Source organism: Marmota flaviventris, chromosome 13 (assembly GCF_047511675.1).
Source record: "Marmota flaviventris isolate mMarFla1 chromosome 13, mMarFla1.hap1, whole genome shotgun sequence".
Taxonomy (NCBI): domain Eukaryota; kingdom Metazoa; phylum Chordata; class Mammalia; order Rodentia; family Sciuridae; genus Marmota; species Marmota flaviventris.
The window spans coordinates 92,561,617-92,582,565 of record NC_092510.1 but is presented as its reverse complement, the minus strand read 5'-3'; the positions used below and the strand labels follow the sequence as shown (position 1 = coordinate 92,582,565).

General features: G+C 36.3%; 2 protein-coding genes across 2 annotated transcripts; both read right to left on the bottom strand.

Annotated features, from left to right (window-relative positions):
* Nucleotides 1–1,934: 1,934 nt before the first annotated feature.
* LOC114093717 (olfactory receptor 1J21-like) lies at nt 1,935–2,873 on the bottom strand. Its single transcript, XM_027936611.2, has one exon. The coding sequence runs from the start codon at nt 2,871–2,873 to the stop codon at nt 1,935–1,937; it is 939 nt and encodes a 312-aa protein (XP_027792412.2).
* A 12,058-nt stretch (nt 2,874–14,931) lies between these two features.
* LOC139701529 (olfactory receptor 1J21-like) lies at nt 14,932–15,870 on the bottom strand. Its single transcript, XM_071600464.1, has one exon. It carries the CDS (start codon nt 15,868–15,870, stop codon nt 14,932–14,934), a length of 939 nt encoding a protein of 312 aa, XP_071456565.1.
* Between the last annotated feature and the right edge of the window lie 5,079 nt (nt 15,871–20,949).

The window sequence follows — 20,949 nt, the reverse complement described above, 5'->3', positions numbered from 1 at the left end:
CTATTTTCTAGAAGAATTTATCAGTGATAAATTGTATATTCACTTGCCATATAATCAAATAATTCTACTGTATATATAGTTTACATGACCATAAACACACTATATGTATGTGCATAGCATTGATAGCATCATTGTTCATAACAGCAATACAGTAAATCCAAAAAAATGACCCCCGAAAAGAGAGAAAATAAATGTGTTATAGTCTCACAGCAGAAGATGAAAATATTTAAATAAATTTAAAAAGGATAATAGTAAAAACAAAAGAAAAATAAAATAAATAAAGTCTTATTTACATGAATTATGGATTAGGAAAGATTTTTTTAAATGTTAAAATTCTTACCAAAAGTAAAGGAACATAGAAAATAGTAAAATACTGAGTAACTTTAAGAAGAGTGAAAATACAATTCAGAAATGGCCGAAAGAACTCCAATATATTGTTAGTTTTCTAGGTATTTCTAGCCAAGATATTTTTAATGAATATTTATTTTAATATTTTTCTCTAAAATATGATCATATATCATCTATATATGAATACATACACATATATAAGCATGTTACAGCTGTCAAGATCCCCAAACAATAAGAAAAAAATATACCTGGCACATATATTTAATTCTACATATGTTATGTATGTTATTTTGTTTAAATGTTATTTCAATATTTATTAAAGATTAAAACAAAATTTTCTATAAAATTGCCTAAAAATATTGCTCAGGTTTGAAAATTATTCAAGTGGCTTGTATGTCTCAGGATGTGACTTCACATACAGAAGTTTGATTTCCAGTTTTACTATATTGTTAACTTAGTGAAAGATGCCTAGTTTAAAAAAATTTTTTGAATTGCCCCTTTCATACCAAATGCTAGAGTTAAATAATACATGCAAGCATGTTTGTCACAGCAATCAGTTTATAGCAATGAAGTTAAGTAACTTTGCCTTGAGCAGAGGCAGTTTCTCAAGGACTAAAACAACACACTACCATTTCAGATGGAAATAGAACATTTTTAGATAGTTGAGGGATAGAAATGCCTTTTTTTCTTTTCATAATAAAATAGAGTGAATTAAATTACACTGATGCCTGACTTGAACTCGGTTCAGGTTGCCTAGACTTCCTAACATCCTTTCTAGCCATTCTTTCTTTAGTCCTGACCCAGATTTGCTGAAGCCCCTGATCTGGATGGGCTTCATCCCCCATGATTACATCACCACCTGGAAGGACTTTAAAACTCTCTCCTCTCACTAGTTTGCCTCGCACCCACATCTGAGACCTCGAGGGCTCCGTTCAAGTTTATGTTTGACATTTGGGGCATGCGCCTGTTGTATGGGTACCATTGTCCTGGCATTCCACAGACAGAAAGCCATGCTCTGTAGTTTGTGAAAATGTTTTGAAAAATGAATATGAAATTAGAATCACTTGCAAAGATTAAAAGGGAGAGACATGGGGAAATACTGTTCAATGAATTTTAAGTTATAGTAGGAGAAATAATTTATGTCTCATGGCACAGTATAGTAACTGTGATAATAATACAATACTATGTATTTCAAAATACTAGAAGAAACAGTCCTGAATAATTTCACACAAGGAAGTGATAAATATTTGAGGAGATAGATACACTTTCTTTGATTTGAATAGTATAAATGATATATGTCATGTATAAAAACATCACATTGCCCTATAAGCATGTACCATTTTTTATTTGTCCATTAAAAATAAATATATAAAAAGTTATTTAAACCAAAAGTAAATCTAGAATCCTAATTAAGGTTACACACAAAGATAAATTCAAAGGGAATTACAAAATTCAACCCCCCAAAAAATTATAAAGCTAGGAGAAAAATTAATTATTATTTGAGAAGTGAACAAACTATCACAAAAGGCTACAAACTAACAAATTTTTTAAAAGACCGGTACACCTGATAAGGAAGATGAAGCTCATCATGTTGAAATGGTTCCTCCACTGAGGATGTTTCTGAGAGCTCCTTTTATATCCCGATTCCTCAGACTGTAGATAAAGGGGTTCACCATGGGGATGACCAGAGTATACAACACAGACACAGCAATATCCTTGTCATTAGTGCTATTAGATGAGGGGACAATATAGAGTGCAATAACTGCTCCATAGTACACAGAGACCACAGAGAGGTGGGAGCCACATGTGGATAAGGCTTTGCAGATGCCCTTGAGGGAGGGTCTTCTCAGGATGGTGGCCCCAATGTGGCCATAAGAGACCAGAATGCACATGAATGGCAGGGTAACAACTGCTGATCCTGCCGTGAGAATAGCCAGCTGATTGATGGTGGTGTCAGAGCTGGACAGCTTGAGTAAGGCAGAGAGGTCACAGAAGAAGTGGGGCAGAGTGATGCCTCTAAGGAAAGAGAGACGGGCTAGGAGGAGGGTGTGCAAAAGGGCATTGGCAGAGGATAAGACCCAGGACACAACCACTAGCAGGAAACAGAGGTTCTGACTCATGATTCTGGGATAATGCAGTGGGTGACAGATGGCCACATACCTGTCATAGGCCATTGAGGTCAGAAGGAAGCTGTCAAGATTTGCAAAAAATACAAAAAAAAATTCCTGGGAAATGCACCCAGCATAGGAGATGGACTGAGTGTGCATCAGCATGTTCATGAGCATCTTTGGGGCTGTGACTGAGGAGAAAAAGATGTCAGTGAGGGCCAAGTGGCTGAGGAAGAAGTACATGGGGGTGTGCAGGCGAGAGTCCAGCCTGATGAGCAGGATGATGAGCAGGTTCCCCAGCACCGTGGTCAGGTACATGCCCAGGAACAGGGCGTAGTACATGCCTTGCTGCTCTGGCTGGATGGGGAGCCCCAGGAGGAGGAACTCGGACACACTGCTCTGATTATCCCTCCTCATGCTCTTCTTGTTATCTTTTTCTGGAGACAAAAAAGACATGGAAATGTGAAAGAATGAGAAGTCCTTGGGAATATTATACAAGAAAATCATGGTTTTGAATTAGTAAGTGCATTTTAACCTGAATCTCTCAGGCTTTTTGCCATACTGATTGGCTAGTGAGGGTCAGGGAAAGGATGATATTTGTCCACCTATAAAACAACTGAACATCTTTTGGAGGTACCATGAAACATCAGAATGAATATCGAATCACACCAAGTTCCACTTAAGGAGCTCGTATGGAAATTTGAGATTAGGGAATTAGTGTGCATGACCAGGTCAGTAATCAGCTAATGGAAAGACTATTAGATGGTGTGATGTCTAAGGTTTTTGACCTCTCTTAGCCTCCCCCCTCCCACGCCTCTGAAATACACTTTGGCTAATGATTTATTTCCAAGGTCTGAATCAAGAGCACACAGTGGACTGCTTTGGATCTACAGGATATTAAGATCTGAAGACTTGGTGGAAGTATCATATGGACACAGGTTGAGGCATGGGTGCTAAGTTATGAATCAATGTCTATAACATAAAATATCTAATGACACACCTTGCAGTGGGTTTATCTGTTCTTCTTTTAAGAAAGTCCTTTTCCACTCAAGATTCTTAACTTTCCATCTCTCGTTCTAATGGAATTTTCAAGGGGTGAGGATAAAACTTTGTTCATGTTATTTGTCCACCTAGAAAACCCAAAACTAACCACCTTGGGAATTCCCTCAATCAAACCAAATCACCCTGATGAAGTCTTTATAACATTGGGAAATACTTGACTTTTCCAGTCACTTCTTGAATCTGCCAGAGTTTCTTGGTGTCTGCCTAGCAAAAACAAAAACAAATGATACCATTCTTCTTCATGATTCTTAGCCTAGATTTGATGCCAAAGATTCTTTTTAATTAGCACATTTTAATTATACATAATAAGAGGTATCATTGTGGTATATTCACACATGTTAAAACATACTATTTATCCTTTATCCATTCATCCTTTAATGGTATACCAAAGAATCTTAACCATTGTTATATTTCAATATTTTTCTACATTGCATATATTATCATTCCTCTCTTTTTCTCCTTCAGGTCAGTTAGTCTTGGACCTACCCATGTAAGCTAACACAAAATAATAGGAAAACAGATTATAATCTGTATACTAAAAATTAGAATACATATTCTTTGTAATGTTTGTTTAAACTGAAGGAAAATGTTGGGGAGTGATATTGGCTGAATTCTATTCTTATATTGTATGCATGTACAAATATGTAATGATAAATCCTATTAATATATACAATCATAATGTACCAATAGAAAATGTGGGGGGAAAGTGAAGGAAATTATCATTTGATAGCTAAGGAAGTGTCTCACTATCTGACTTATCATAAACTCATCTGGGGAATTTAACTAAAGTTTACGTAACAACTCTCACAACTTAATTGAAATTATCTTTAAAATTCTTATATCCTTCAGCACACTATGTTATTAAATTATATTAATGTGACCCTGTGAGCTGACATGGATTATACTTTTGGTTGTTACTTATCACCATGATGGTAACAATCAGTTTATCACAATGAAAATAGTAATTAGCTCTCAGTTAGACATATTGGTTATTTCTAATATTTTTCTATTTCCAGCATATGGTAAACATTGTTCTTATATCATTTTTCACAAACAGCATATATATCTGGAAAAAATATCTGGAATTTTTAGGAATGGAATTTGAGGGAAAATATTTATGGTTTTGATAGAGTGCCAAATTACCAGAGGCTAAGGTAATCAGGAAGTTGATTCTTATTATTGTTTAAAAAGGAGTCCTTAATAGAAGAACATGTCACCAGAAGATTATGAAAATTTCAGTTGTGTATGTGGAGACAACAGGTCCAGGACATTTAAGAAACAAAAAATTCCAGATCATAGTCAGTCTGGGAAATACACAAGTTGGAGAATTATTGAGAAGCCACAGTATATAAAACACTTTACACCTATCATAGAAATTTTTAATATATCTACAACAGTAGCACACTCAAGTAAAGAATTAAATAAAGGAGGGATTTATCTTGCTGGCGTCTAGGTAGAGATCAGATTATACCAAGGAAAGAGTGTCAGCAGGAATAGGAGGTGATTACAGCAGCTCAGGTACAAAATAATACCTACCTGCACTTTTATTATGGCAGCAGAGATGAAGAAAATAATAGAGATTTATGATTCAATTTGGAAGAAACCCCAACAAACCTAATGGGGTTAAAGTTAAGAAAAAGAGGTACATTTTTCCACTTCTCAAAGCTTAGATATTTTATCAATCTGAGATTAAACTATGCTATGTGAAATTTTTTCCTTTATCTCAAATTTTGGATCAATACTCAATTCAAGATAAATTACTCTACATGTAGCTGTCTGTCAGAGTGTGATATGAGAGGGATAGTGTTTAGGGATCCGTTGTACAACTGGACAAACACACGTAGACACAGAACACATAAGATTGTACTACTGAATGTAAATTCTACACCCGCTATGACAAAGCCCCTTACATGATGAACACAGATACCTTCAGCAGCAAGTCATAAGAAGATTCTTCCATTTCTTCTGAAAGGCACAAAATAGAGTAAGCAGGTAGCATCTCTAAAGGGCTTAAAGTTTCATTGAAACAAGGAGAAGAGTTGGTTCAAAACAATTCAGGATAGGCATGTGGATATACATTTGTTCACAGTTCCTGAGAAATCAGTGTGAACTCTGACTTTATAAAACCTGGGGAAGGGTGAAAATCCCCTATTCCAGATCCAAATTAGAGACCAACAAGATCTAATTGCTTCATTGCTTTTGGCTCCCTTGGGGTAAGAGGTACTTGTGGAAGCAGACATAAGAGATTTCACCCCTGGAAGAATAATGACAATAGCCCCAAGAATAATGACAATAAGCCAGCCATTAGGAACCTGGTGATTCATAATGCTTTTTGTCATCTCAACTGACCTTGGGGAAAGTGTGATGAAGAGTCCATAACTAGCCAGGCTGGAGGTTAAGAGTGATAACCAACATTTCTTGCCTTTGACCCTACATTACTTCAAGAACACCAAAAAATGTCAAATGCTATCATTCTGAATGAAGGACCTTGGAATGTTAAATCTCATCATTATTAATGGACCTAGGGAATGAAATATCATTTCAATAACTTTCAGTCTCTTGCTTAAAAGCATTCTATTGGTACACATTTCCCATGATACCATAAAATAATCTTTGAATGCTTGCTTTACACTCACCCTTACAAAACTGATCCCAAATCTCCATTTCATACTTCCCAGCATTTATTCAATGCTGGTAGACAATGAATTTCATATGCTCATTGTTCAGGTGAAGATGTTTGAATATTTGTGAATATTGTTATTTTTTTCTATTTATGTTAATTTCTAGTTGTACTAGGAACTGCTGTTCACGTGAAGAAGTCCAGTAAGACATCTGAACTTCCAGAATGGTTTCTGGGTCTGTCAGTCATGGTTTCCCTAATGATAAGACTCCAATTGATTTGTCTGTTTTGTAGAAGTCAAGGGTTGACAAAACTTCCATCTCAAACACAACAGTGTCATTGTCACCTCCCTCTTTTTCTGACATGAAAGAGTAATTAAAAAAAAAAGTTCATGAGATGGCAGATTAGAGGAACAGTTCCACAGCAGTTCTGTAGCTCAAGAATTTAAAAGTGGGAAAACTGCTTCTCAGCAAGGTGGGCAAACAAGAGAATGAACTAAAATCTAATGTTGGACAGCAAAATAATCTCAGAGACACAGAAAGTTAGAAACTTTGATCATAACATAGGAACGGTACGTTACAGATGCACTTCCCACCACTGAGAGGATGGGAAGCACAAAGAGAGAGAAAACTTTGGTGAATAAAATTGACTTGGGAGAACCTGTGGAATAGAGAGAGGGTTTGATCTTAGCTGATACAGAGATGGTGGGAGAAGTTGGGTGAAGAGTATTTCAATTCATTTCCTGAAGGGCAGATTGTCCACAGCAGTCAGAGTTCCTGTGCAGGAACCAGTTTTGAATAACCATGTGACAGTGAGCAGATTTGTGAGATTAGGAAACTACAGGAAGACACCAGCCTGACCCAGCAGTTGCTGATTGTGGGGTCCAGAGTGTGCCTGGGCCAACGTGACTGAAGCAGCACAGAGAGGACTGTGCTAGAATTGTACCCGGTGGCCATAGTAAGCAGAGAGCTTATCTTGCAGAGCTCACTCATATGAGCTCTACAAAGATTCTGGTAACCAGTCTGACAACTAGGTCTGATGTCCAACTCACCACTCCTCTTCAATGTAGTTCTTGCAACTCTCATCAGAACAATCAGATAAGAGAAGGAAATTAAAATGATAGAAATATGAAAAGAAGTCAAATTATCTAGAAGATTCAAAGTAACTCCACCAGAAGACTTCTAGAGCTGATAAATAAATTCAGCAAAGTAGAAGAATACAAGATCAACATTCATAAATCAATAGCTTTCCTCTACTCCAACAGCAATTCTGCTGAGAAAAGGATCAGGAAAACTATCCCATTCACAATAACATCAAAAATAAAATACTTGGGTATCAACTTAACCAAGAAGGTCAAAGACAATGAAAACTACAGAAAGCTGGAGAAATAAATTGAGGAAGACCTTAGAAGTTGGAAAAACCTTCCAAGTTCTTGGGTTAGCAGAATCAATATTGTCAAAATGCTATTTAGAGTTAATGTAATCTCCATAAAAATATCAATGACTTTCTTCATAGAAATAGAAAAAAGTCCTAAAATTAATTTGGAGGAATAAAAGACCCAGAATAGCAAAATAAATCTTGAGTAAGAAGAAGGATCCTGGAAGCATCACAATATCTGATTTCAAATTATATTACAGACTATAGTTATAAAAACAGCATTGTATTGGCATTAAAATGCACATGATGACCAATAGAACAGAAGACAGAGACAACTCACATAGTGAAAGTCATCTGATACTTGACAATAATGCCAAAAATATATGTTGCAGGAAAGACAGCCTTTCAACAAATATTGCTGGACAATGGGATTTTCACATGTGGAAGAATGAAGCTAGATCCCTATTCCTAATCCTGCACAAAAGTCAAATCAAAGTTGATCAATGACTTAGAAAACTCAAAATTTACACCAGAAACTCTGCAACTACTAGAAGAAAGTTTATGGTCAACACTCCTACATTTTGATGCTGGTACCAACTTCCTTCACAAGACCCTGAAAGCTCATGAAAACAAAAACAAGAATCAATAAATGGGGTTAGCATAAAATTTAAAACCTTCTGTGTAAAAAGGAAATGATGAAGAGCATGAAGATAGAGCTTAAAGTGTTGAAAAAAATCCTCTGACAGAGGATGAATATCCAGAATACCTAAAAAATTTTCAAAAAAATTGACACCAAAATATAAAACAACCCATCAAGAAATGGACAAATGGACTAAACAGACATTTCTCAAAAGATGGAACACAAGCAGCCACCAAATATAGGAACAATATTCAACATTTCTAGCAATCAGGGAAATACAAATAAAAACTACACTGAGATTTCATTTCAATACAGTCACAATGACAACTAGCAGAATACAAATAATAAGAAATGCTGGTGAGGGTGTGGGGAAAAAGTACACTCATATATTGTTGATGGTACTGCAAATTAGTACAACCACCCTAGAAGGCATTTTGAAGAATCCTCAAAAATTGAGCAATGGAACCACCATATGACCCAACTATCCTTGGAATTTATCCAAAAGAAATAAAATCAGCATTCTATGGAGATACAGCCAAATCAATGTTTATAGCAGTGCAACTCACAAGAGCCAAGATATAGATCTAGCCTAGATGCCCACTGATAGAGGAATAAATTAATAAGATATGGTATATATATATATATATATATATATATATATATATATATATATATATATATATATATACACACAACACAGTTTTATTTAGCCATCAAGAAGAACAAGACTATGGCATTTGCTGGTAAATGGGTAGAACTAGAGAATACCATGCTAACTAAAATAAACCAGACTTGGAAAATCGGGAATTGAATATTTTCTTTCATATGTGGAAGCAAGAGTGACATAAAGGGAGGTGGGTGTCTGACATCATAAAGATAGAGGATAGGTGAGTGGGGTAGAAGGAGATTGAGGGGGAGGGAGAAGGTCTTGGAAATAGAAGGAAATATGGAATTAAGTTGAAAAAATTATGCTACATGTACCTATAAATTTGCCAGTGAATTTCACCTTTATATATGTGCAAAAAGTACCAATTAAAAATAAATGAATGAAGCCGGGTGCAGTGACGCACACCTATAATCCCAGTGGCTCAGGAGGCTAAGACCAGAGAACTGAAAGTTCAAAGCCAGTCTCAGCAACTCAGTGAGGCCCTAAGCAAATCAGGGAAACCCTGTCTCAAACATAATACAAAAAAGGCTGCGAATGTGGTTCAGTGGGTGAGCACCCCTGGGTTCAATCCCCAGTTCCAAAAGTAAATAAATAATTGAGTGGAAGGTAGACAAGTAGAGTAGAGCAAGGGAGCAGGGTGGAGGGAAAAGGAAACCTGCGGGAAATGGGAAGAGAGGTGGAGTAAGCTAAATTTCATGCATATCATGATTATTTCAAATTTCACAATTATGTCAAAATGAACCCAAATGGTATATACAATTATAACAACCTTAGAAAAGAAAACAAAAACAGCAAGTTCAGAACTCTCCATGGTTTCTCATTTAACAGCATGAGGAAAAGTGTCTCTTTGTATTGACAAATGACATTATTACTTCCCCAGGTACCTGATACCATTACCTAGATGACCTTCATCTATGTCTTCTTCCAAAGCAACCTTCTCTCATCTTTCTGAGTTTTATTCAAACAAGACCCAGGCTTCAGCTTATCATTGAGTAATGAAACACACTCAAAGATGCAGCCACAGCAAAAGCTGGCAAATAAGATGAACAGGGATTTCAGAATAATGAATTTCAATTGAGGCTAACCCCTACCTACAAAAATGATCAATCTCAAAATTAATCCAAAAAGCCATAGTGAAACCTCAGTAGCAGTCCACTTTATATCAAGGGTTTGGAAAAAAATGTTTTTGAAGATTGTCTTTGAAGACAATGGTGTGTATTATTGATGTCTTAATCATTTTAATATAGAAACAATGGAGCACTATGATTAACAATTGGAAACTTGCATTGGATCATGCAATTGCCATGGATCATGCATTCTAAAATCAGTTTAAACCCCAAAGATGTCCTGCACACATACAGTGTAGACAAATAAGCAGGTTCATAGCAACACTGATAATCCTATTAGAAAAACAGGGGTGGGGGGAGGTTCAACAACCAATAAGTTGTGATAATTTTACAGAGGAAATATTGTAGAGCAATTCTGTGTAATATACTAGATAAATTAAGAAAAATAATAATGTAAGAAAAATGCAAGTCTTCAGCTTATAATTGAGTAATGGAACACACTCAAAGACACAGCCACAATAATATGACAAAACATAAAAACAAAAATTTTCATGTAAATATATTATTAAATACTGAATGTTTGTGTTCCTCTCCCATAGATTTATAAATTGAAGCCCTACCCATCAGTGTTGCTAATTAATTAAATAATGTTAAGGGATATACTCTTATAGAAAGACATTATGAAAGGCAGCTGTGGTATGGTATGGCAGGCAGAGGGTCCTCAACAAGAAACCAAACCAATTGAAATATTGATCATGTGTTTCTAGTCTCATGAACAGTGGAAAAATAATTCTCTATTGTCTTTGTCTAAGCTAACTAGACCATTGTCTAATATTATGATAGCCCAAGCAAGTAAAATCATGGTCATAGATACATAAAATATATGTTTCAGAGATAAACAAATACATATGGGAATAAATTACAAAACCAAAAATCATAAACACAAAATTTGAAATTTGGACTAGCTGTTTCCTCCTGAGAGGAGACAGGAGGGTATCCCTAGAAGTGGATAATAACATGTCCAAAACCTCTCTGTTGAGTCTTACAAATTCTTCCTTTGGAGTCAGAAGACAGTATACTAGAGTGCTTAAAGTCCTGGGTTGAACGTAAGTTCATATCATAGAGGATGCCTCTGAAGCAGGCTGACTTAGCAAGATAAAAGTTGGCTGCCTGTGGCCTAAGCCAAGAAAGGTGAAGCCTGAGACACATCATGCACCTCTGCACCTCCATCAAGCACATCTGCCAAAGAGGTTGTGCCAAGAAAGTGGCATCCAAGTGATATTTGCCAAATTACATTGTTACATTGTGTGCATGTATGAATATATAACAACAAATTCCATCATTATGTACAACTATAATGCACCAATAAAAATGTGGAAAGAAAAAAAATAAATAAAAGTTATTTAGCATCATATAAAAAAAAGAAAAAGAAAGGATTGTGGCATGCATCTCCAACACTGGCAGCCACAGTGAGAGCCTCTGGTAGGGAGGGTCAAGCTTTGGAAGCTTCACACATCTACTGAGGGCCTCCTCCAACCCCAGAACCTCTTCTATGGAGGGCTGAGGTTACAGAGAAGTACACCTCGGATGCTGGCAGTCACTGACAGGGAGAGCCACGCCTGGGAATCAGCATGCACCACCATTGCCTCCCTCCCTCTGTGAGTCTCCACTGGGGGGGGGGGGCAAAGACTAGAAAGCAACACGCAACTCTGCACCTTTGTAGGTGCATTGATAGAGCACAGCTGCCAGAGAGGGCAGGGCCAAGAGATGACTCATCTAATCCCTGAAGCCACCGCCACAACCTTGTTCAGAGAGAGCTACCCCTGGGGCTCTGCATGCATCTGCTGAGGGCTTCCGCCACACTCAGCATCTGGCACAGGGAGGGACGAGTGTGGGGAACAGAGAACATAGCTACCACCATGTCCCAGCTTGCCCTCTACAGCAGACCTCAGTCCTGAACACATCCCTGAGCTCTGTCCTCTTGTGCCCGGCAGCTCCTCTTCACCCCAGGTGCCAAGGCACCCCATGCCTGAACTTGGGGTGAAAACCTAAACAAACCAGTAATAAGCAACAACACTAAAGCAGTAACAAAAAGTCTTCTAAAAAAGAAAAGCCCAGGATTCTCATGAAGTTCTAACAGATCTTTTTAAGAAGAACTAATGCCAATCCTTCTCAAATTATTCCATGAAATATAAATGAAATGAAAATTTTATTTCTTGCATAGTGTGTTTATCAATATTTATGCAATGCTTCTAAACACCATTTCATGTATTCAACTTATTCAGCACAAGCACTCAGTTTTCCTGCCTTTATAGCCAGCAGTAGAAAGGATGAATCGTAGAGTCTACATTACTTTTCAGTCATCTTGCCTCATAAGAGAATTTATCATAAATTAAAAGTTTTTAAGAGGGTAAAATGTACATTAACAAATTAAAATATGGTATAAGAACCATGTAGACATAACAGCTACATTAGAAACAACTGATACATCTACAAAAATCAGATATGTTGCAGTTGGCATTCAAGAGCAGTGAGGAAAGGAAAACTATAAAAGTTAATTTTAAATACTACATTATTAACATTTAAAAATGATTAAATGACTTTATACTTCACAATATACTAAAAATGATCAACTGCTTGTGTTTTAAGGATTTTCAAGGCCTAGAAGGAAGGATTTAAAATTTCACATGAAAATACAACTTACTCTCATTAGATACATAAGATAAGAAGGCCTATGTTTTTATTTTTCATAGTTGAGAGATATTTGATTGAACAATGACATGATTCACTGGGCAAAGCTACTCCAAATTTCTATCCAGGGATGGGACTGTTCATGTGCTGTTATAACTGGGTAACATTGAATAATTACCAAAATATATGTAGTGGTATGCTAACTGATGAAATCTAGCTCAGTTTCTTTCACACAGTATTAATTAGGTTAGGTGCATATGTTTCATTCAGGGGACTCAATTGACTCCTATTTTCCACAGACATAAATATCCCCTACACTCTGACAATATTTTGCACAACTACATTGTTCATAAAGAATTGTATGTGTTGAATTTGGGTTAATATGGAGTTGTGCTAGAAAGGATTTCACTGGGATATCTCTACTATATGCAAACAAAAGGCATTTTCTTGAAAAGAAATATAAGTCCATCTTTATCAGACTGTCCTTTTCCAGATGCCATGTCTCTTCCTTAGTATCTAGAAAACACAATGGTGGCCATTGCAAGGTGATTTCCTCAAAGAATCCCATTAAAATCAAGAACACCAACTAAATAGATGAATTAATTACTTTAAACACAGTAAAATTGAGACATTGGTACATATTTTTTTAAGAGACAGAGAGAGAAAAAAAATTTAATATTTATTTTTTAGTTTTTGGTGGACACAACATCTTTATTTTTATGTGGTGCATGCCAGACAAGCGCGCTACCGCTTGAGCCACATCCCCAGCCCCACTGGTACATATTTTTAACTTAACAATATAAAAATCATGGAAGACATTTGCACTGCATACAAAGGACAAAGAATTAAAATCCACATTACATAAAGACTCTGTACAATCCAATATGTAAAAAAACAAACCACCTAATAGACAGGCAAAAGAAAGACATAATCATTTATGTCACATGAAGAAATTTTTTAGTAGTAAGAGTAATGATGGTTGTTGTAATGTACCAGGGTAGGTCACCTTGTGAGTAGATGGCTTTTCACTATCTGGTAATTCAGGAACCAGGTTTCATTATCTCCATGGACAGAGGATAATCTGTTTTCATCCAAAAGATGAGTAGAACCATGTTTTTTTTTTAACCTTGACCAGGAAATAACACACATTTTCTTTCACTAGGAACAATGACACTGAGACCCACATAGATTACTTGAATATGTAGCAGCTCTCTCCTAGTGAAACTTCACAAAGGTGAAATTTGGGTAGATACCAGCCGTCTCTGTTCAAAGTAGCAGGTAGAGTCATATGCGTTACTGCCCTGATGATCAGTGAAGTAGAAAGTCAAAGCACAATGACATTTAATTCGTCAACACTTGCAGAACACTTTTTAAAATCTCCTTGTCAACACACAAGTTGTTTAAGAGGTAAAGTAACTGGAACTCTTGTACTTTAGCAGTAAAGATATAAGTTAACATAATTTTCAAAAACAGATATTTAAGATCTGCCTTAGGTTTACAGAAAAAATGAACAGAAAGTGCTCATACAGTTCTTTTCCCTACCACTGGCCATAGTTCCTCTATTGGCATCATTTTTTTCTCCTGCTCTATTGACATCTTGCGTTGGTATAATACATTTGTTACAACTGAATGAAATTGTTATATTATTAACTGAAATCTATAGTTTACATTAGGGTTCATGCTTTGTATTGTACAGTTGTGATTACTTTGCCCTTTTGTTTGTTTCAGACTAGTGTGTAGTGACATGTACCCACTGTTACAACATCATACAGAATAATTTTTCCACCCTGAAATCCTCTTTGTTTTATCTATTCAAAGCTTTTTCAAAGCAGTAGAAATGATAAGTCATAGATATGCCTACCTTCATTTGAGGCAATATATATAAGAAAATAATATGTGTACAAGGAAAGAAACAGGAGAGTACCTATAAATATGTACAACTTTATGTGTCAATTTTAAATATAAAATAAATACATACAATTTACACAAAAAATTAATTTGAAATTAAATATGTTATCATGTGTGAGTAAAAAAGCTTTGCTACAAAAAGAAAACCATCTAATTTTTTTAAAAAGAGTAATGGCTATGACCACATAAAAATTCCAATGTTGGTAAGACAAGGATACTAAGTGAAAAGTAAAAATGTGCAGACATGTCTGTGAAAACCTTTCCTGAGGCACTAAGATCTTTTTGAAAATTAAACAGAGCCAAAAACAAAATTCAAATTGAAGCAAGACTGAATAAAGACTCCCCTATCAGGATTCACCAAGAAACAGCAATTCAGAGAGAAAGGGATACATATGAGGGATTGAGAAGGTCTAATATCCATGATAGTAAAAAAAAAATGTCTATCATACTGAAAATGTTCCTCTACTGAGGATGTTTCTCAAAGCTCCTTTCATATCTTTATTCCTTAGACTATAGATAAAGGGATTCAGCATGGGGGTGACCAGAACATATAACACAGACACAATGACATCCAGGTCATCAGCATTATTGGATGAGGGCAGAAAATATAGCCCAATAATTGTTCCGTAGTACAGAGAAACCACAGAGAGGTGGGAGCCACATGTGGACAAGGCTTTGTAGATCCCCTTGATGGAGGGTCTTCTCAGGATGGTGGCCCCAATGTGGCCGTAAGAGACCAGAATGCATATGAATGGCACAGTAATGACCATCGATCCTATAATGAGAATAACCAGCTCATTGATAGAGGTGTCAGAGCTGGACAGCTTAAGTAAAGTAGAAAGGTCACAGAAGAAGTGGTGCAGGATGTTTTCTTTCAGGAAAGAGAGACGGGCTAGGAGGAGGGTGTGTACAAGGGAATTGGTGGAGGATAAAACCCAAGACACAATAACTAGCTGCAAACAGAGATTCTGATTCATCATGGTGGTGTAGTGGAGTGGGTGGCAGATGGCCACGTATCTGTCATAGGCCATTGAGGTCAGAAGGAAGCTGTCAAGACCCCCAAATGACAAGAAAAAATATACCTGGGAAATGCACCCAGCATAGGAGATGGATTGAGTCTGTGTCAGCATGTTCATGAGCATCTTTGGAGCCGTGACTGAGGAGAAAGAGATGTCGGTGAGGGCCAAGTGGCTGAGGAAGAAGTACATGGGGGTGTGCAGGCGAGAGTCCAACCTGATGAGCAGGATGATGAGCAGGTTCCCCAGCACCGTGGTCAGGTACATGCCCAGGAACAGGGCGTAGTACATGCCTTGCTGTTCTGGCTGGATGGGGAGCCCCAGGAGGAGGAACTCGGACACACTGCTCTGATTGTCCCTCCTCATGTTCTTCAAGTTCTCTTTTGCTGGAGATGAAAAAAGACATGGAAATGTGAAAGAAGGAGAAGTCATTGTGACTACTACACAATAAAAATATGGCTTTGGAGTAGTCAGTAAATGCATTTTAATTCAAATACCTCAATTTTTCTTCCACATTAGTCAGCTATCGATGGTCGGGACAAAGGACATTTTTGTCCCCCAGGAACCAACACAACATCATTTGGAGAAAACTTGATATATTTCAATGATTATCAGATCACATATACTTCAAACATGAGTAGACCATGAGTTCATCATGGAAATATGAGTTTATGAAATTATGTTCTAGGCCAGGTCAGTGACCAGTCAATGGAGACCACTGGGAGATGTCTAATCTGATGGCCTCTCTTGCCTTCCCCAGGCCTATGAAACACTAGACTAATGTTATATTTCCATGAGTTAGTTCAAGATAAGAGAACCACATGGGCTGGTTTTGAGCATTAAGGGAATCAATCTATGTCAAGGTCATAAAATATTTAGTGACCTTAAATACATCCATATTTATGGACCCTTAATACATCCATAAGTTTTTCCATTAAAAAATTCTTTCATTCAACAATTCACTCAACATTTTCAATCTCTCATCAGTCTTTTTATAGTAAATTTTCTTGAATGTGGAAAAAATGTAGAGTCTCTTCCAAATCCTATATCCTGTATTTCTTCAGCTCAAAGCAGATCGTTTTTTTGTTATTATTATTTGTTCTAATTAGTTACACCTGATAGCACAATGCATTTTGACTCATTGTACACAAATGGAGCACAAATTTTCATTTTTTCTGGTTGTACGCAATGTAGTCACACCAGTCATACAATCATACATGTACACAGAGTGATAATGTCCATCTCATTCTACCATCCTTCCCACCCCCATGTCCTCTTCCTTCCCCTCACTCTCCTCTGCCCAATCCAAAGTTCCTCCATTCTTCCCTTGCCCCATCCCCATTATGGGTCAACATCTACCTATCCCAGAGAACATTTGGCCTTTTTGGGGATTGGCTTTTTTTCACGTAGCATGATATTTTCCAGCTCCATCCATTTACCTGCAAATGCCATAATTTCATTCGGCTTTAATGCTGAGTAATATTCCATTGTGTATATATACCACAATTTTTTATCCATTCATCTATTGAAGGGCATCTAGGTTGGTTCCACAGTTTAGCTATTGTGAATTGTGCTGCTATAAACAATGATGTGGCTGTGTCACCGTACTCTGTTGATTTTAAGTCCTTTGAGTATAAACAGAAGAGCAGGATAGCTGGGTCAAATGGTAGTTCCATTACAAGTTTTCTGAGGAATCTCCACAGTGCTTTCCAGAGTGGTTGCACCAATTTGCAGTCCCACCAACAATGTATGAGTGAACCAGATCATTCTTATTCAAGTCATCAGAATACTAGGAACAGCAAAGAAAATCTCTGTAAATGTCTATCTAGCATCAACAAATAAAACCTTTTCACCACTTTTTTGTTACTAACCCAGTTTGTACACAACTGAATCTTCTCTGATATTTTTGTCATATTTCTAACATTTTTATGCTGTGCTGATCATTCCTCCATTTTTCTATTTTGAGTCAGTGGGTCACAGATTTATCCACGTGAACAATCACAGAATATTAGGCAAAGAGAACATGATGATGTATCTACCAAAAGTTACAACCCATATTCTTTACATAGACTGACTTAATCCTAAGGTCTTTGTATTTGAGAGCAGCAGAGGTGTCTTACTCAGTGACTCATCACTCATTTAGGGGTGAACTGAAGTATACATTAAGGTACCCATTTCCCCAATGTGATTCAAATTATCTTTAAAATACCAATACTTGTAAACTTACTATATTAAAATAGTCTCAATAGGATCTATTGCTTGAGGTGAATTATACAATCAGTTATGTTCCTTATTGCCATGTGACTAATAATCAGTTCATCACAATGAAAATGAAATTATCTGTCTGCAGAACATTTAGGTTGTTTATAATCCTATTTCCAACAACGTTGCAATCAATAATGTTATTTATAAGTCATTTTATATGATGACATATGTATCTTCAGGATGAATTCATAGAAATAGAATCAGAATAGTCATGATTTTGATGAATGGTCAAATTATAGGAATGTACAGTGATGAGGATGTCTATTTTTACATATTCTTTAAAAGATGCTCTTAAGAGAAGAAACTGACACAAGATCTTAAAAATGGGCACTTTAGTGAAGTGTTTGGAGAAGTCATGGCTGAGGCATTTGAGGAATGGAGAAAATTCAAGACCATGGGCAGTCTGAGACAGATATGGGTTGGTGAATTGTTGAGGAGGCAGACGATAGAAGGCATCTTCTGACATAATGGAAAGTTTCAATTTTATTTTCAGGACAATAATATACCAAAGAAAAAGTTTCAGCAAAAAATTGACTAAGAAATTTAAATAGCATGTAGTCCACTGAGTGGAGATCATATTGTAGTATGGCAAAAATGAGGGCAGGAATATATTGCAGCACTTTAGGTACAAAATAACACTTATATCATGGCAGCAGAGATAAATAAAATTACAGAGACTTGGAATACAATTTGGAAGAAAACCCAGCAAGACCTAAAAGTAGCTAATGATAAGACAAAGGAAGTATATTTCTTCACTGGTTTTAAAAAAATTAGATACCGGATCAGATAGAAAGTATTCTGCATGGAGATTTGGTTTTGCCCTATTTTCTCAAAATTTAGATAGATATTCAAGATGAATTACTCTACATGGAGCTGTCTGTCATCCTCTCATGTGAGGAGGGGTAGAGTCTAAAGATCAGTAGCACATGCTGGGCACATATAAACACACACCCCAAACATATGCAATTATACATTTTAACATAGATTCAATTCATGCAGTAATATGGCCCCTTAGATTATAAGCATGGATACCTTAAGCTACATACCATGTGAAGGTTCTTCAGTTTCTCTCTAGAAGACATAGAATACAGTGAAAACAGGTGAGGGACTCTAAGGGGCTCAGAGATCCACCCTAATAGGCATAAGAGCTATCAGTTCAAAACAAAAAAGACAGGTATATGGCTATATATTTTTTCACAGCATCTGAACAGTGGTCTGAGTTAATTTTGAAAACCATACAGAAGTCCTAGGAGACAACCTCCACTTCATCTCCAAATTAGGAACAAACAGGATATAATTGCTTCATTTCCTTTCTCCCTTTGGGGATAGAATTACTTGTTGAATCAGGAATAAAAGAATTCACCCTTGGAGGAATAATGATAATAAACAGAGGTTGCAATTAGGAACTTGGTGGTTCACAAAGGTTACTGCCTTACCAATTCACCTTTAGAAAAGTTCATTCTGAGTTTGGAATAATGGGGTTAAGCTTGTTAACCAATATCTCATTTCTCAATCCCATTATTTCAAAACCACCAGAAACACTCTAATATCTTTACTCTATGACCAAAGAGTGAGATAAACTATATTTCATCATCACCATCAGTCCTAGAGAAGAGAACATAATTTCTATAAATCTGCCTCTTGCCCAAAGCTGTGGAGTCGACATTCTATCAGTGTAGGATTCACACAATACCATAAAATAACCATTTAAAAATGCGTGCCTTCCACTAAACCATTACAAAATTTATCCCATATATTTCCAACTCAATTTCCCCAATGCCTGGTAGAAAATGAATATCATGTGCTCATTATTCAAGGTCAAGATGTGTGACTATTTATTGTGATTGTTTTTTTTTTAAATGTTATAAATCAAACTTGCTTTCTTAAAAATAAGTATTTTAATGGCTGTGTAATACTCACAGACAGAAATGAGTATGCCTGAAGTGCAAAAATGGATGAATTATCACAAAAACATACCTACATACTATCAGCTGTTGTTATGGTCTGGATATGAGCTGTTCCCCAAAAGAACTGATTAAAATATGAGAGCTATTGTCAAATCAGTGGATTAATCCATTTGATAAATTAATAATTTGAATGGATTAATGAGTGGTAAATCTAGGCAGCTAAGGTGTGGCTGGACTTCCTCTATCTCCCCCTCTCCCTCTCTGCTTCCTAGATGCCATGAACTGGGCACTCTTCCTCCAGTGTGCCCTTCTGCCATGTGTTCTGCCTTACCTCCAGCCAAGAGCTATGGAGTTGGCCACCACGGACTGAATCTCTGAAACCACAAGCCTATGTATCTAGTATTGCATTTGTTTAAAAGGCCATCTTTTCTCTAGTGTATGTTTTTGGCACCATTTTGAAAGATCACATTTCTATATCCATGTGAATTTCTTTGTGTCTTCTATTCTTTTCCATTGATCTTCATGTCTGTTTTGATACCAATATCATGCCTAATTTTTTATTATATCTGTATAGTATAATTGTGATGCCTCCAGCTTTGCTCTTGTTTCTCAGTATTTCTTTGGCTTTTCTGGGTATTTTAACCTTCAAAATGAATTTTAGGACAATTTTTTTCCAGTTCTGTGAAGCATCTCATTGGTATCTTGATGGGGATATTGTGAATGAAATGTCTCTCCTGATTTTTCTTTCAGTAATTTCGTTATGGACATCTAATATAGCTACTGATTTTTATAATCCTACAATCTTCTTGAATGTGTTTATCAGGTCTAAAAGTTTGGTTGGGTTTTTTTCTGAATCTTTAGAAGATATATATAAATTCATGTTGTCTGCAAACAGGAATAATTTGATCTCCTCTTCTCTGATTTTGGTAGCCTCTATTTCTTTTTCTTGCCTAAAAGCTCTAAGATCCCCCAATATTATATTTAATAGTAATGAAAGTGGACAGCCTTGTCTTCCTCCTGATCTTAGAGAAAAAGCATTTCCCCATTCTCACTTATTAAGGCTGCGTTTGTCATACCGTACCCCTATTGTGCTGATGTACATTTCTTCTATATCTAATTTTTTTAGTTTTTATCATGAAGGGATGCTAGTTTTATTGAATGATTTTTCTGTATCTATTGGCATGAGCATATGGTTTTTAATCCTCACTCTGTAGATGTGTTGTATTATTTTTACAAATTGTGAATGTTAATCCATTAAAAAAAAATCATCCTT

What these genes read in the sequence shown, in the direction of transcription:
- LOC139701529 (XM_071600464.1), bottom strand. Translation starts at nt 15,870, where the DNA reads ATGAGGAGGGACAATCAGAGCAGTGTGTCCGAGTTCCTCCTCCTGGGG.
- LOC114093717 (XM_027936611.2), bottom strand. Translation starts at nt 2,873, where the DNA reads ATGAGGAGGGATAATCAGAGCAGTGTGTCCGAGTTCCTCCTCCTGGGG.